The sequence below is a fragment of the Thermobia domestica genome, chromosome 9 (genome assembly GCF_964235325.1).
Source record: "Thermobia domestica chromosome 9, izTheDome1.hap1.1, whole genome shotgun sequence".
NCBI lineage: Eukaryota > Metazoa > Arthropoda > Insecta > Zygentoma > Lepismatidae > Thermobia > Thermobia domestica.
The window spans coordinates 247422147-247441226 of record NC_137462.1 but is presented as its reverse complement, the minus strand read 5'-3'; the positions used below and the strand labels follow the sequence as shown (position 1 = coordinate 247441226).

Here is a 19080-nt window from a genome sequence, read left to right as displayed (position 1 = left end):
ATGAAGAGAAAGAAATAAATCGCTGGGGGCAAGACCGGGGTTGGAAGGGGGATAACTGAATAAGTTCCATCGAAATCTTTGAATTGTCTCAACAGTACAAGAAGCTGTGTGTGGGCAGGCGTTTTTACGGATCAGAAGAATTCCAGAGCGTACCATTCCTCTTCGCTGATTCTGGACGGCACGTCGCAAATTATTCAGTATTTGACAACATATATCTGCTGTAATTGTTCGTCCTGGTTCCAAGAATCCCACAAAAATCACACCCTTTTGATCTCAAAACACAGTTGCCATGATTTTGTGAACTGACTGAGTTTGTTTGAATTCCTTCGTTTTCGGAGAACTCGAGTGTCGGTACTGCATTGACTGCTCCTTCGACTCCTTCGACTTATGATATCCAGGTTTCATCACCTGTTACTATATGAGAAAAGAAGTCATCCCCATTCTTTCCCCCAACAGGCAAAAAAAAAAAAAAAAAATCACGTGCAGCTGTCATTCTTTCCTCTCTGTGAGCGTGTCAGCATTTCTGGCACCTACTTCGCACTCGTTTGTGATAACGCTTGTCAGTCACAATTCGATGCACTAATTCCGCAGAGACTTCTGGTAACTCTTTGACGAGTTCACGTTATTGTGAACCGGCGACTGGATCGCATTTTCTCGTTCACACGTTCCATCAGATCGTCCGTTTGAACATTAAGCCTTTCGCTACGCTCATCGTCATGGACGTTTGAACGTCCTTTCCGAAACTCTCTGCACCATGGTCTGGCCTTCCCTTCATTCATTACTGTCGGTCCGTAAATGGCACACAGTTTCCGATGGATGTCAACTGAATTTTGTCCTTTGGCGTTCAGAAACCGTATGACAGATCTTACTTCACGTTTGGCGGGATTTTGTTTGGCAGCCACTTTATCTTACTACTACTCGCACATCCGCAACTAAACGGACGATTCTATCTCTGTTGCGTCTCGTATTACAAGTAGAACCTTGAAATTTCGTACAAATAATCTCCTTGTAGCCTAGGCTGCAGACAAGAGAGGATTTTGCGAGATGCAACCTCTAAATAGGGAAAAGAGAGGCTTCAAAGTTTTTTTTTTTTTTCTTTTTCTCTTCAAATCTTCAAAATCAGTGGGCGTACAACGTTAGAATTTTGTGTAACCAGTGGCGGCGGTTGGACGTTAAAAGTGGGGGGGCAAGACATAATCTGAACAATTGTATATCAATGTTAGATTTCCTGGTTGTTTCTAACACTGATTAAAGGTTGTATAACCAATAGGACACTATCTTTTTTCACTTAAAATACCGTATATCGTATTTTTATTTTATTAAGTAAATTCATAAGAGCAATACAGGTAGGTACTAGCCCGCCCTTTATACTCTTAAACAACGAAAGTGTAAAAAGAGATTTGAGTTCTTGCTCATAAACATCTTAAAATTCTGTCTGGAAAGTTGTGTGATCAGATTATTGAATAAATTTGCAAAACAATTAAATAGAAGGGATAATATTAATCATAGTAATGAATAATGACGCTTGTTTTGCAGAAGTTATATTGAAACTGGGAATTACTGAACAACTTATACTTTTAATTCCACACATGCCATTAAGTGAATGATTTTACTCTTAGAAAATGAAATACAGTAAGCATATATGATACTTAAAGAAATATGAAATTGCAATATTAATTGCTTTGAATTGCAATTAAAACGCAATTCCTGTAGCTTTCTTAACTCCACGGGAAGGCAAAACCAATACGTACGCAACGGCAAATATTATATGGCATCATTTTTTCTTATGAAACAGTAATACATACAAAACCTTTACCAGGGTGTCCACCTTCTGGAAAATAAGTGAAAGTCAGAGTAAGGTCAGGGAAGTAAAATGTATAAGGTGAAGTCAGTGAAATAGCAGATTGGTCAGGAAAAGTCAGGGAAAAATCGATTTAGGTCCATTGTTCAATTATTGAATTTATGAAATAGGGTCGATTTCTTTACTGTTACTGGATGCAAAATGTGGTGTTCTCAATGATGACATTGAGGGAGTCAGTATTCTCTGATATAGTTGTTGAAACTAATTTTCTGTGAGAAACACACTTAAGCATCCTGGCATATTTGCTCAAAAGGGTAGACGCTGTTCTAGAAGAATTGCATGGTGCCAAGAGGATATCTGGACAAGTGGCTGAGAACGCGAAGAAATTGTATCTCCAGCTCACAGTGAAAGCTCAGACTGAAGATTTTAAGGAACACTCGAATGACTTCATAGCCAATGACAGAGATGGTATTGGACTTGATGAGTGTCTTAGTCTTAGGAAATGGAAAGAATTTCCTTGACTTATGGTCAGTTATGAAATTGTGTTTTATCTTCTTTCACGAAAACGCATTTTTTTAAAGTGGTTTCACAATAAATAAAATTCTCATTGTTGACAACTTACAAGAAGAATCTCTGGTGGCTCATCAATGGATCATATATGATTCTGTGATGAGAATAGGTAGATTATCAGGATTATTAATGACAAGAGGTATGATAAATTCAGTGAGAAGTTCAATGAGACAATATTAGGTGTATCTGGAAAAGAAAAGAGAAATAAATGCTGGAGATGAGAGAAACAGAATATTCAGCAACAACTAAAGGAGCTGGAGGAAAAAGAAAATTAAACTGCGGAGACAACAAGAAGGATATTCAGATCAATGAGAGGAAAACTGCGAGAAAGGATGAAAACATACTTTTGCTGGTGCAGTCGTTAAATGCAACCCATTTAGAAATTTGTGTTACATTTTTTTTTTTTTTTTTTTTTTTTTTTTTTATATAATCACTAAAATCATGTATGAACTGTTTATTGCAACAGACAATATTATAATGCTGTGTAATTGGTATTACAATGTGTAAGCGTATAATGTGTAATTTTTTTTCATATCTTAAGTACTCTGTATACTGCACACTTTCGTTTGTAACTTTGCATTTTGTGTAATATGTAAGCCTAATCAATATGGGCCTAATGCACGTGTTTGTAAATTTACGTTCGTTTGGAAAGAAAATTGAAAAAAAAAAAAAAGAAACAGAAGGGGAAGAGAACAAGGCCAACTATGGGGAGTGTGGAGGCTGAGGTTTCTTTTTTCTATATTTTTATTATTCAAGAGTCAGGGAAATCTGGAACTTTCATGGAAAGTCACGGAAAGTCAGAGATCTTCTCTCCAAATTGTGTGGACGACCTTTTTACATTTCCAAATGAAACTATATAAATTAGGGCGTCACTTCAAAAAAGTGAAGGGGCAACTGCCCCCTCTTGCCCCCCCCCCCCTAATCGCCGCCCATGCATGTACCCATAGATACATGGGAAACAATAAGATGAAGTTGTATGAAAAGTGATCTCTAAGGGTGAGGAGGAGGGAAAGAGCACTTACTTAACTTCACTGAAATCAAATTTGTATCAAAAAGTATTTTAAAACCAGAAAATAATGTACATATATCTTGCAAATATTTTTCTTGAACCTTCTTCTTCCTCTGTGAATAACATTATTCTGCCTTTTATCGATTTGATTTGATTTTCAGTTTAACGTCCCTTTCAGCAGTGAGGCTATATGAGGCGTGGACCTACTGATTAACGTGGAATCCGAATCACATGAGCTCCCGCTAGGAATCGAAAACGGGCCTCCCACGCTAAAGACATGTACGCTAACTGCTTAGTCAAGAGGGAGTTCGCCTCTTACTGATGTATGTTAGAGGACAAATATTAAAATTCAAAAACAAAGGTATCTTAACATCCTTTTATTAATTTTTTAATGCAAACTGTTTCAAGACTTAGCAACGCAGAGGAATCGACCACACCGATCAAACCGTGAAAAAAGCCTTCAAACAATCTGTGTTAAAAAAATTAATACTGAGATATTAAGGTAACATGTCTTTTTAAATATTGAGTATTTTGCTCTTTCTATACTACTTTACTGAAGACTTTCCGTCAATAAATCATTCATCCTCCTATAGGGTTTGTGTAATTTTAGAGATTCGAATTTTGATACCAATGAACTGTTCAGCTTCATTCGAACGCTCCTCTTTTAATTTAAACTTAGCTCTAATCTAAAATATACACATGAGCATTACCCAAATTCGGAAGTTGCAGGGGTTTCTTCCAAATTAAACTCTGCTACTGGAACACCACGAGCGGCCACCTGCGGAGCGAACATAGCTGCTGGATAAACAACAGAAGAGGTGCCAAGTACCATACACATATCACATGCATCTAATTCCTTATCTGAAAACAAACAGAATAACATAGTGAAAACAAGTGTCTTCCATATGTTCTGCTAGAAACAGAATATATTAATGAATATGAATAATACAGCATCAAGCTTCATTGATTTAAAAACCTCCAGACATACTTAAATTAAGCACCTTACATGCGAATATCAAAGACAGACAATAAAAGATAAAAATGTTGTATGTAAACAAAATATAATGCTTGTTAGCTAAATGAGAAATGACAGGACTCTCCTTGCTCCAAATTCTCTATTGATGAGAATACAATGAAAATACAAAGACTAAAAAGTCGGATTTGGAAAAAAAAAAAAATACGATGTTGTCCACCACAATCTCGGGTTATGGTACAGTCCATATGGTCTTAATAGTTGAGAACTGACTTCAAGAGTGAAGATATGGTCGGACATTTATACTATTTAAATAGTTTGTTTAAATTTATGGTGCGTAGTGAAAAAAAAAAAAAAAAAAAAAAACTTAAATGTATGTATAAAATAATAATAAATATACTCCATAGTTTCCATAGTTCTGGATAATCACAATAACATTTTAAAACATTTTTCTGACCAGAACAAAATGAATTATTTAATAACTATACAATTTTTGTTACAGTTTCAAGCACCTAACGTCCTCTTCATCAGACATTGAGAAAAGACAGATGGCAGCAAATCTTATATCTTCCTCAGCCGTTAGTTACCATATTCATTTATATCTATATATATCATATTGATATAAATGAATATGTTAACGGCTGAGGAAGATATAAGATTTGCTGTCATCTGTCTTTTCTCAATGTCTGATGAAGAGGACGTTAGGTGCTTGAAACTGTAACAAAAATTGTATAGTTATTAAATAATTCATTTTGTTCTGGTCAGAAAAATATTTTAAAATAAAATAATAATAATAATAATAATAATAATAATAATAATAATAATAATAATAATAATAATAATAATAATAATAATAATAATAAAAGAAATATGTACATTAAAAAGACCGGATACACACAAAAAAAAAAAAATACGGACATAGCTTCATCATGGGCATATAGTTAGCATATGCATCTAGAACAGAACAACGTGAATTCGATCCCAAATGGGTTCTCACGTAATTCAGGTTCCACGTTAAGCTCTAAGTCTACGTCTCATACAGCCTTACTGCTGAAATGCAATGTTAAATTCCAAATCAACCAACCAAAATGAAGACAATCATTTTAAAAATATTTTAAGAATATACGTCTGATGCAGTAAAAGCGGTATAAAAAATAGATAAAAAAAAAAGTAAACTTAACAAGATTACTTGTAATATCCTGACGCCTTACTTTTGGATCCAGAAAAGTAGACAACATTCATTTGCTCCACTAATCTGTGATTCTTATTTTTACATGATACGGCCAATGCTTACAGAACAGAAGAAATTCTATATGAACAGATATATATATATATATATAATACTTCCCAGTTAACTTTCTCCTCCGTTCAGATTTTTATAATAGAAATTCGACCTAACAATCGATAATTCAAGACATTCTGTTACTTTCATAATCAGTTGTAAATAACTGATCTTTGAAAATGTCTCATGAGTGCGTTACATATACACAGAATGTTGAAAGATCAAGAGGTTTCGAGTATTGTCCAATGCAACAGAATCTAATTATTCTAACTGAATATTTCCAAGATGTTTTTTCTTTTTTCATAATGACAAATCCCAGTACAGTATCTTGAATCCTTTCAAATAAATTTATTCCCCACTATTCTTTACGGAAACTTCCCTTCACCCCTGGCATCACACTCCATGGTAACTTGTTGTCAGCCAGACGACTTGCTACCTGGATTATGTATGGTCAATATATCTACTTCCATCTAATTTCTTCCGTTATTTCTGGCTTTCTAGACCTTTGACCTCTTAAGTCACTGTCAGGTGTATCCTCTGATAGGTGAAAGTGGGGTTAAAAGTTATAAGGACCCGCCGTAGTAAAGATTGGGGCCAGCCCACGGGAAGTGTTCTGAAGTTGGAAAACACTCACCTACAAAGAGTATGTTGTTAACAACCAGACTGTTTCCATGAATAAGAAGATACTTTCATAATATAATTTAGTAGCAGCGTACGTTAATTTACGAACTCGCTGTTGAAGTCTCTGTATTCAAATAGTTTCCCATTGCCATATTACTAACGCCTTCACAAAATCTACAATACGGCAATTACTTCAGCATTCTTCGAGAAATTTAAGCAAGCTATCACAATTAGTTTTGAAGTAGAACATAGTTACTAACAAATGTCAATTATCATAAAATAATAAATACATTAGAAATATATATATATATATATATATATATATATATATATATATATATATATATATATACATCAAAACATTACATTTTGTCACTTTCACTCTCCCCATAACACGGTAACACCTGTCCATATTGGTCAACATCAGTTACATTGAGAAGTGACCAACTTACAGAAAACAAGTATTTTAAAGCAAAAACTATTATAGATTGTAATATTATTCAATCTAAACAAATTAATAGAAATGCTGTGCAAACAAAAGATTAGATAGCAACATAACTTTATCTATTACCATAATTTATTACCAAAGCACGCTATTTATACAGAAAAAAAATCATATTTCCGTTATGCCAGAACGCTTCTCTTTGGATCTCACGTATTGTTGATTAAATATGTTGGTGATAAATGTCCCCTCAAAAAGCCGACATTCCGTTTTAGGTGTCTTTCAACCTCTCAATAACACACATCAAGTTACTACGGACCACATAAATATTACTAGAAACTAAACGCAAAATTGGCGACAAAGATAACATATATACTTCGATATTTTTATTGTCCCTGTAAATAAAGCATTCAATGGGCTTTTGAAGTGCAATGCCAGCAAAACTAAGGGACTTTAGAAGTAACCTTTATCCACCGATTTATGTTTTAATGTCTATTTCAATAGTACTAGCACGGTACTATCAGTTTTGCTACACCCATATCCTGTTTCTCAGGAGAAATAGAAGTATTGTTCAGTTCAGAACATTTAAAAAAGAAAGAAAGAAAAAAAAAGGGAAACGAACTTGATCTGGATAGTACTTGTAGTATTTGGCTACAGTACGAGTTAGAAAATGAAGTATGAAAATGAATAATGTGAAATCGTTTTTTTTCTTTCTTTCTTTTTCATAAGAATAAAAGTTCACTTCGTGAATTGTGTAGTGCCGATTCCCTTTTTCAAAGATAGGAAAACATTGAAACAATCAGTTTGTTATGGATATACAAACAGCTACATTCACCTTGTTAATAAGTGTTGATCTATGAGCAGTAGGATGAAAGGGGAGGGAGAAGTGTACTCATTCTGCCTCATATCAATGCGATTCTGAGGTTGATCCAGCCTCCCTCTAGTGAATACCTGGACATTCTGGGGGATAAAGACGCCGAAGAGTTGTGTTAACTCATTTATCACCTCCTCGCGTGCCAACCTCACGGAAGTGTGCAGCCTGTAACTGCACCTGTGCTTCAGGGTACAGTCGATATTTATTTTGTCCAAAGATTAATAATTACGATGTCAGCTCCCTTCATTGAAGTGCTAGACTGCCTATCGGAAAACTGAAGCACAGTAAGGCCCAGTGTGGCCATTCGCGATGACGTTCGCGAAAAACGATGATAAACGCAGGTTCTTTTGATGTTGACCCTTACGTAAAGGAAACGTCAGAAATTGTTCCGGTAAGTGGCAATTTACCATAATATATGTAGTTCATAGTCTATGACGTACCTCAGTAATTGACATAAATAATTTACTATATAACAATAAATTAACTATTATTACTTTATTATATCTGAATATATTTTTAAAGAACACAATTTGGAAACAGTGCATTGATACAACAAATTAATCATATATGCATTTTACTTTACAGCTCTATAGAAGAAATGCAAGGCAGAATTCCAGTACAGCGGTCCACCAATTTTGGTAAGTATTCCAAGGTATTCCAGACAGGTAAGTATTTTCTTAAACAGTTTTAGTAGAAAATAGTTATTAGATTAAGTTAGTTTAATCATAGAATTGTTGATTATAGTAGTAGTAGTAGTAGTAGTAATAATAACTTTAAAATAGGTTTAGGTTAGGTTATTTTCCTTTTCCAGAAGTTAGTATTTTGTATTTATTTATATTGTAATACAGTAAACATTAGAAAATAATACTCTTCCATATATAACACTAATACTTAGTTGATACAAATTCTTGTGATGGAGTGTAATTTAAGAAGTAGAGTCCGAAGCTCTCTTTGGAAGTTAGGTTAGGTTTGAGCGAAAAGGAAGATATGCTTGATAACCTCTATAAATCAGCACTGAATATAGTAAGATACTTATTTTGTATTTGTATATTGATTCTTTTAAAACATGTTAAGTAAGGTATTTTAATTTTCTTTACAGCTTCCGAACAAAATGTAGCTGATTCCTCTCCATACACCATGTTCCAAATATAGTACTCATTTTCACCACGATACATTATATAAACTGTATTTTTGTAACCTATGTTGCAATTTTTATAATAATGAAGTAATTTTCATTTTCGGTTAAATGTGTTTCAAAATTCTGCCATTGAATCCCAACGCAGTGTTATCAGGCAGTTTTAGAGCAGAGATCGCTTTAGCCAATCAGATATTCTCGGAGCATGATTTTAAACAGAATACTCCAAGCATATGTGCATCCAATTGTTCTTTCAGTATTTTTTGCGTTTATTTTCAACAATACGTTTATTTGTTGTAAATATCATTACATTCTACATTTTTAATTTATATTATGTAACAATACTCTCCATATTGTAAGACGAAGAAATTGTATTCATGTTTTCAAAACATATTATAAATACACAATTATATAAACATTGTGGCGCAACACTTAAATATTATTTATAATCGCCACGTACTCTTCATAATTCTTAGCTGCAATCGCAACCTAACATATTCTTCATAATATACATATTTTATTGAAATTACAATTTTGATATGGAAGAGGAAGGATGTCAACAGCATTGTATTATTTTTCTTAAATTGAAGGTATGTTACAATAATATGCAATTGTGGAATTCATCAAGCTATCAATATGCAAAATTATTTGTTAAGATGTTCATACATATTCTCTGATTCAATCACTCATTACTTACTAACCATGCTTCCTTATCAATTAAATTTGTATATCTAGAGCATTCAGAAAAGATCTGTGAGATTACCGAAATTCTGAAAAGTCAATTTAACTAGAATTTAGAAGGCAGTAATATGTCTTAGATCTTCACGACATTCATTAGTGGCATTATATTATGGGAAGAATGGACCTTCCCATATAATATTATTACTGCTGCATCATTATTTTCTATTCACGCCTTTAAACACAAATATTCCAAAAATGGCTATTTAAAGTTTAAGATTTACCTGTTTGCTTTCCACACTTATTATGCAGTTTTAAAATTACCAGGTCTAAACTTAGCTTCAGTAAAGGTTTTGTATTTTTTTTTATTTTTTATTTTTTATTTTTTTTATTTTTTTATTTTTTTTTTTTTAAGATTAACTATATCTTGTTTCTGTTTATTTTAAGAAGTCATCAAACTTTTCTTCCTAATCAGTAATCTGGAACCTCTTTCTTATTCAATCAACTAACATCGGATAATCGAAATTTAAAAATTAAATGTAATAATATAAACTTCTTTTCTGTAGTATAGATTTGTGCTCATTAAATAAATCGCTGATCGCACAGAAAATTAAACTATTTAAAATAATTACAAAATTACTACTTGAATGAAAATGAAACAAAACAGATTGATTATTTCTAGAACGAAAATAAACAAATACTGTAACGCTGTACAAGCGGGGTGTTACAAGCCTTACATCCAACCCAGCTCTTGAGCCATCTATGGCATGTTCCACATAGGAAAGCGACCTTTACTTTAATATCAATCCGATAGTCATTTGTTATTGTCTTCCTGCTATGGTCTCAGAGAAATACAGCTTCAAACACGTGAAGGAAGCAGTCTCAGAGGAACAGAGTATTCCTAGTTTAATAAATCTACCTAAAATAGACTGTCAAATTATGCAGCGTATGGTATGAAAGAAAGGCCTAATGATGCCGATCTGTTCATGCACTTACCGACAATAGACATAAAAGTAATAAATAGTACCATCGCCTTCTGTATTTTAGGAGAAGCAACTTTCAATAAACAAGTTTTCCTTCTTCACCCCTTGGTTTAGTTCACCTTCGAAATAAAAGATGTTCTGAAACTATTTCAAAACTCAGGAATACAACGTATACTATCGAGAATTGTTACGTACACAACACATACAGAACTGAACTAATATTACCAACACAGAAATAATTTGCTTCCGTATAACCAAGTTCCACGATAGACAAGTAACCAATTTAGAAAGTGATAATTAACGCAGTCTCATGGGAGAATGTAGGTTCTACAAAAATGAGAGACCATGTTAGGCCACTGGCCAACTTAGAGAGAGAGCCAAATAAACAAATTTTAAAATATATGTTTGTGCCATGTTGGTGTTTTTGGTCTGTCCAATACTTATACAATAATAGTAACATTTTGTAATTTGTGCGTCCCACTAACTAAATTTCCTTACATTACACATCACTGAAATACCTACCTAACCAGAGGTATCGCTAACTGGGTTATGTGGTTCTACTTCCTTCCTTTCGTTATTTCCAACATTTCGAAAATACATTTTGTTACGTTTCAAAGCACGTAGGTTTCCGAGCATTTAATGCCGGATTAATGTCGAAAATTCTGTGCACCCACCAGGAACCCAGGTCGAGACAGTAAGTCAGAAAATGCAGAAACATAACTTCACTAGTGGTCTTAAACGGATATTTTTTTGTACATAAAGCATTTTGTTATTTTCTGACAATGATATGCATTCCGAAACTTTTATGAAAAGTAGTATTATTATTTTCAAGCATGTACCTGCACGATTCAACACATCTGGATCTAGAGATTCACCAAACCACACAACATGTGGACGCAGTAATCCTTTGCATTCAGGCTTTTTACAACGAGGCAGGTCTTCTTCGGGTATTTTCGCCTCGTCAGTGGAAGGATCAGGGGCTCTGTAAGGCAAGTTACTTAATTGTAAACAACTAAAATTGTTATACTCTTAGTCACCATGTACAATACAAAGATAATTCTAGCAAATAACGACACTTGCTACATCACTGAAATTGATACCAAATGCATTGAAATGATGAAGTATATCTTGTATTTTCGACTATATAAGAAAACACTTTTTGAGACTACTTATATACGTAGTGGCAGTTTTTTTTCAGAAGGGAACATTACAGAAACAGAATATTAAGGAGTATACAATAATGCAAATCCATGGAAGCTCTCAGTATCTAACATTGGTAAAGATAATGTGTAAAATAAAGCATTTGAAGAGGTAATTAGTGATTGTTTAAAAAATAATTCAATAGTATATAAATAAATAAACATGGTCAAAGTTATCATGATGATGGATTTCACTCCATGATTCAAAATGTTGCAAAGGCCATGGAAGTTCGCAATTAACAAGGACCGTCAGATTATTATTTGTTTTGGTCTCTGTAAAGCTCCTTGAATGGTGTTAAGTTAGTTTCAAAAGGGGCTTGTGAAATCTACGTGTCACAAGTTTCTAACCAGAAACCACAAACGTTCTATAGTTACGGAATTGCGATGTTCCAGGAAAAAATGGCAGAAAGTCATCGAAACAAAATGTGCATATGTGGATTCAAAGTGCTTATTTTCAAATCATAATAAATATATTCTTAATTTTGACTTCCAAATTCTCAATACCTTTTAGACAACCTCATAGTAATGATTGAAAATCTGATCACTTTGCAATTAAAAAAAGAGAGAGAGAGAGAGAGGAAAAACTTTTCAAATACAGTATAAATAAAGCGAAGTATACAAAAGAAAAACTTTACAGTCCATCTTGAGTTTTTTTTTTTTTTTAATTTCGATAAATAAAATTTTATTTTATTGTTTATATTTTGAATTACATATATATTGAGGCACCAAAATCTTTTAAGTGGTTAGGGTCTCTGAAGGTCTTAATCCACAGCCCTGGTCAGAACGTTCGCAACCATATAATTTTGCTATTAACATTTGCCACGAACTAATGGTTCCACAGCAAATAAATAATTAAATATATTTACAGGGTGGGCTATATATCTTGATACCACCACCACCACCAGTAACTTTTAAACAAATGAACAAAACACACTGAAATTTTGTCCCATACAAAATATCGACAAGGAACATTATTTGGCATTCCAACAAGTTAACAAGTGTTGGCAACTCAACATAAAGTTCTATCTTTTTCAAATGGCACTACGTCACGGTTGAGCGAAAACTTACAATGTTACATTTCTTATTCGGTGCTGCAAACTAAGGACACTTACAGTATCACAAACATTCAAATTTTGATGCTCTTTATAGCGGTAACGACGCAAATGAGACGGACGGGATAATGCACATCGAAAGTACTTTAGTTATCTAATACTATGAACATGATATCATGGTTTTCGCATGAATACAAAGGAAGTTACATGAAATTGAAAATTTGTCTGTTTTAAAAAGCTTTTATTAAAAACTGCTTGCATAAAAGTGCCTCATCCAATTGCACAGATGGCTTTCAATACATATAAAGCTTACAGTGGCGTTTACAGCAATTTGATATCTCAAACCGTTCTGGAGATATGGTAAAAACTGTTAAAATTTACAACACTGTTACTTATGTAATTTCGAAAACTTGTATTTACATCTACGAAAAAGTATTGCTGCAATGTTACAAAAGCAAAGTAATCTACAAAATGTTTTTTAAGTCCCACAAATATACCATTTTAAGCAATATATCAAATTTTATCAGTTTTTCTATATCCCCCGAATGTATTGAGATATCAAACTGCTGTAAACGGGGTTATAATCTTCATGTCTTTCGAAAACTATATATGTATTTGGATGTGATGCTTGCCTAAACACTTTTTCGAAATAATGTCTTTGGAAAGTCAAACTTTCAATTCTCTGTAACTTTGTTTTACTTGTTCGAAATGCGTCATTTGATGACCGTAGTATTCGATATTAAGATACTTCGGATGTGCATTACACCACTCGTCTCATGTGCATTATTACAGTTCTAGAACCCTCCAAAATTACGTTGTTTTCCAAAGTTTGGGTTACGGTAGCGTCCTTAGCTTGCAGCACTGCATGACAAGTAAGTTTAAGTTTTATATGTAGATTCGAAACATGTAATAACCTGACGTAGTGCCATGAAAAAATAAAACTTTGTTTTGAGTTGACAACACTGTTAACTTTAAGGTATCTTAGAGTATGCCAAAATATATGTCTCCATGCTGATTTTGGCATGATACAAAACTTGAACGTTTTCTGCAGGGTTGGCAAAAACATGGTTTTTATTGAAAAACCAAAAAAACAGTTTTTTTTTTGTTTAAACCTTTTTTTTTTTTTTTTGTTTTGTTTTGTTTTGTTTAAATAATTTGCTCTATATATTCATATCATATATGGACAGAAATAAGTTTGTTTCGCCTTGATGTTCTTATGCAACAACCGGGTTATGCTGGAAGGGGTCACATAAGCTTAAAGCGGAATAAAAACCGCTTCTCGAGTTACATCCGAGAGAAATTGTCCTCCATTTGAACTCGGAACCAGGACTAATTGGCCAAAAATGCTATACGTCTGCCGACTCACTCACGAAGGAATCCTGATAAAAATACGTTGTACTGATCTTTACATGCTTGTTAATATAGCTGTCAAAGAGTCATTTCTGAAGGACAAAAAGAAAGAGTTGCACAAGCGAAACCATTACACAGAATTACATATGGACAATTTCAAAGTACTACGGAGTACAGAAGAACTAATTTAGTTCAAGTTAGTTAACAACAACTTTTATTGGTCCAAATTAAAGAAATACAACGACTTAATTTGCATATCAGTAAGAAAAGTGAATAAAGATACGAATTATTCGAGTCCACTTTGGCTTAGACTCATTTATAAATAAATAGATACCAAAGATACTTCTCATTTCACTAAATGCCTCTCGTGGGGTCTGTATGACTCCACCTTCCCCCCCCCACACACACACACAAAGTATGACATTTCGATGTATTTTATCAATAGTAAACATTGAAACGAAACGATATTTAGAATTTTTCTTTGATTGCAACTACATCATAATAACAACTACAAAAAAATTACAAAACAAACATTTATAAATTTATATAAAAAAGTTGCACTTGTAGTATAACCTTTTTGAGTAATGAATGGGGAATTTAGCTCGAATTAATACGAATAATATACGGGAGTGAAACGTGATAACCCACAAATGTGTGTTCATCAAGATTTTACAAACACTTGCACTTTTACGAACATTTTTCGTTTTTTGATTTAAACCAGTTGGTTTTTTTGAAAAAACCAGCTGGTTTAAACCAGCCAACCCTGGTTTTCTGTGTATAAGTTTGAAAGTTACAAGGGTATATCAAGATAAATGGTCAACCCTGTATATATATATATATATATTATATATATATATATATATATATATATATATATATATACAGGGGTTGGACGACAAAAAAAATCTAAAACGTTTGCAAAAGTGTGAAAATCATATCTAGTATCGTGTGGGGCCTCCTTTTGCGTCCAAAACAGCTTGGATCCGACGTAGAATGGACGTATATAGCTCCTGAATCGTGGTGTGTGGAACTTTGTACCATTGTTCCTCCAAAACATGCTCCAGTTTCTTAAGGGATGCTGGTGGAGGGTAATGAGACCAAACACGCCTTTCTAACTCAGACCACAATGGCTCAATGATGTTCAGATCTGGTGATTGTGGGACCCAGGGAAAGTGTGATAGCTCCTGGTTATGCTCCTCAAACCATGCTTTCACCGTTTTTGCAGCGTGACAGGGTGCCAAATCATCTTGGTAGTTGCCATCACCATCAGGGAACAATATTTGGGCCATGGGTAGAACCTGGTCCTCCAAAAGGGGCTCATACGTCTTAGCATTCAACATTCCATGCAGGGCTATGGAGGGACCTGCAGAAAACCACGATATCACTGCCCATACTGTAACAGAACCATCCCCATGCTTTACAGTTGGGAGCAGAGTCTGTATCATAGGCCTGCGACGGCGTTCTCCATACGTAAACACGACCGATTGTTGAAAACAAGGTGAAGGTCGATTCATCGGAAACATTACGTGTTTCCACTGCTCATGAGTCCACGCCTTGTGGTTCTTGCACCACTGGATACGCCTCTTCGCGTTTTACTGCTGTGACCAGGGGTTTGGCGATAGCGGCCCTGCCATAAATTTTCATTTTATGAAGTTCCCGTCGCACTGTTTTCGATTAAACCGGGTTCTGTAGGCCGGAATTGAGTTCAGACGTAATTTTCATTGCACTGGTCTTCTTTTTAGTTGCTACAATCCGTTTTAATGCCCTCCGAACCCTATCTGATAGGACTGTCTTTCGACCACTGTTGTGCTTTGCAGACGTCGTTTGCCCATGAATTATGAATGCCCTAATGACATTGGACACAATGCCTTTCGATACCCCCATAATGTTCGCCACTGTTGCCACTGAAGCTCCAACCAGACGGGCACCAACGATCACGCCTCTTTGGAAGTCTGTCAAGTCGCCCATTTTACCGCACCACTTTCACACCACGACACTCACAGGTGAACTGGTTACTGCTGACGGGAGAGGACGGTTCACATGACACATTGAAAACAAAAAACGATCGGCAACCGCAACACGTGTTGTACAGTGGAGGGCCAAACTTACGTGTCCTGTATGAAGTGCTTTAAATTTTTTGTCCAACTCCTGTATATATATATATATATATATATATATATATATATATATATATACAGAGTGAGTCGAAAGTCCTTGGACACCTGCATAAGTTTGAAAATCGACCGGAAAAGTAAAAAGTGATGATGGGAACAGAGGTTTGATGAGGGGCCGCAACGTTTGGAGTGTGTCATTCATGGCCGCCATCTTGAAATCCGCCATTTTGGATTCAAGTCAATTTTTTTAAAAGGGAAGGGGGTGTATGACACATCAAATAACACTAGCTTGAGCTCAGGAATTTAGTGGTGTAATTTGTTTTTTTTTTTTTTTTTTCTATCTTGTACAGTTTAGAAGTTATTAATGTTCAAAAATGGGAAATTACCTTGATACTGAATGCTACAACACATGTTCTACGTGTTGTCCATCCCGTGCAATGTACAACTGTAGTCGCCGCAACCACTCTGACTGCACACGGAGGAGAATGTCTCCTGAAATTTGGTCACAGGCTTGGATGCATTCCTCCAGGTGTCTCAAATCACAGATTGTCTCAACACACACTATCTGCTTAAGATGTCCCCATAGATAAAAATCAAGAAGCGTTAAGTCAGGGGATCTGGGCGGCCACTCCACGGGACCACGGCGACCAATCCACTTCGCTGGCAGTTGTTCATCCAACCATTCACGGACACCAAGTCCATAGTGTGGAGGGGCTCCATCGTGTTGAAAATAAGATGGGAAAATGCCGTCAGCGTTCAGTGTGGCAGGGAACACAAGGTCCTGCAGCAGCATCAGATACTGTGGTGCAGTTAAGGTGTTGTAAATGAAAAATGGCCCAATGATGCGGGTGTCCCATATGCCACACCACACCATCACCTTCGCTGGACTATGTTCTCGACTCGGGTCAACCCAGTTCGGATTTGCGTCACACCAGTATCGACAATTATGTCGATTAACCTCCCTGTTCAAAGTGAAATACGCCTCGTCACTGAACAATATGCCCTTGGCAAACGCAGGATCCAGTTCGTGTTGTTCAGAAGCCCACATGCAGAACTCCAACCGGCGATCAAGGTCATCCTCGTTCACTTTATGTTGCATGTGCAGCTTGTAAGGATGCCACTGATTGGCGTGCAATATCCGGACAACGGAGGATTGGCTTATTGCACATGCTAGGGACACACGACGGGTACTTCGTTTAGGACTTTTCACAAATGACGCAACAACCGCCGTTGCAGTTTCCTCATTGGTGGCAGTCTTTGGTCGCCCACTACGTGCCCTATCTTGAACAGAGTCCGTCTCCCGGAATTTGGTGATCACCTGAGCCACTGTGCTGTGCGATACCGGTTCTCTGTCTGGGTGCCGTCTGTTGTAGTCAGCTGCTATTGTTCGGTAGCTGCGTTCCCCTGATATAAGGATGATTTCGATCTTCTGTTCACGTGTCAGACCCATTTTAGATCACCTGGAACAAAGAGAAAACTGGGTCAGTATCAAGGTAATTTCCCACTTTTGAACATTAATAACTTCTAAACTGTACAAGATAGAAAAAAGCAAATTACACCACTTAATTCCTGAGCTCAAGCTAATGTTATTTGATGTGTCATGCCCCCCCCTTCCTATTTAAAAAAATTGACTTGAATCCACAATAGCGGATTTCAAGATGGCGGCCATGAATGACATACACTCCAAAAGTTGCGGCCTCTCATTAAACCTCTGTTCCCGTCATCACTTTTTACTTTTCCTGTCGATTTTCAAACTTATGCAGGTGTCCAAGGACTTTTGACTCACCCTGTATATATATATATATATATATATATATATATATATATATATATATATATATAGTGCGTTCCACGAATAACACTAAGTCCCGTCTCCTGAAGAAACCAAGGCAGAAAGAAACATGAAACCTTCAAGGGACATAAAAGACAATATTATGCTGATATGGAGAACTCCCCCTGAAGTGCGCTAAAGGGGGTTACGGGGGTAACTACAAAATTTTAAATAGCAACCCCCACCGTGTGGTATCTCGTCTGAAAGGTAATCATGTGTAGAGACCAATTTTGGAAACTACATGTCGCTAGCATATCCCTATCCATCATGGCTGCCATCCATAAGTCCATCCATCTGGGAAAAATGGGAAGGAGTAGTTTAATCTTAGAAATTATTTTTTGGACGATTTTCTCAAAATGACCCACGGGATTTTAATATTTTATAAATAAATAATTTATTAATAACCTTACAATATGGCATATCTCATTTGTCCTGTGAAAATGTACAAGGGATAGTTTATTCTTGAGGTTGACTTTTTTCAGGACGATTTTCTCAAAAATGACTCATATGATTTCGTTCATATTCCATAAATAAATATTTCGTTAATAACTTGATAATATGTCATAACTCATTTGGCCTGAAAAAATATATGAGAAGTAGTTTATTCTTGGGAATGTTTTTTTTTTTTCGGACGATTTTTTCAGAAACGAGCTAGGCGATATTGTTCATATTACATAAATAAATATTTCATTAATAACCTCACAATATTGTGTAATAACTCATTTGTCCTGCGAAGAAGTACGAAAGAGGTAGTTAATTCTTGACAATCAGGTCTTCTCTAAAACGATTCAGGCGATTTTGTTTGTTTCATTATATATATATATATATATATATATATATATATATATATATATATATATGTATGTATGGGGTGAGTGTTGGGCAGTTTTGTGAAATACTACTACTGCGATTTTATTATTTCTTAGACAAATATTTCATTAATAACCTTAACACATGGCATAAGTCAATTTTCTTATAGAAAAATCTACAACAGGTAGTTTACCTGTTGGAGTAAGTTTTCTACTGGCGAAAACGCCTTAAAACTTTCTTCGCATTTCACAAGAAAATGTTTCATTATTAACTGCAATAGTACAACATGATTTAGTTTAAGGAATTGGAGAGAGAAAAGTTAGTGCGGTGGACCGTAGCTTTTATCTGTTTCATTG

The 19080-nt window shown here is 35.1% G+C and overlaps 1 protein-coding gene across 4 annotated transcripts in view; it reads right to left on the bottom strand.

Annotated features, from left to right (window-relative positions):
* LOC145660664 (NAD-dependent protein deacylase sirtuin-5, mitochondrial-like) overlaps nt 1–19080 on the bottom strand; it is a 41582-nt gene that overhangs the window by 8613 nt on the left and 13889 nt on the right. For all 4 annotated transcript variants that reach the window (XM_081725985.1, XM_081725986.1, XM_081725984.1 and 1 more), the window contains exons 4-5: nt 11208–11350; nt 4091–4241 (exon numbers count right to left, since the gene is read on the bottom strand). In XM_081725985.1, coding sequence (XP_081582111.1) covers nt 4091–4241; nt 11208–11350 — 294 coding nt within the window. The remainder of the gene's footprint in view (nt 1–4090; nt 4242–11207; nt 11351–19080) is intronic.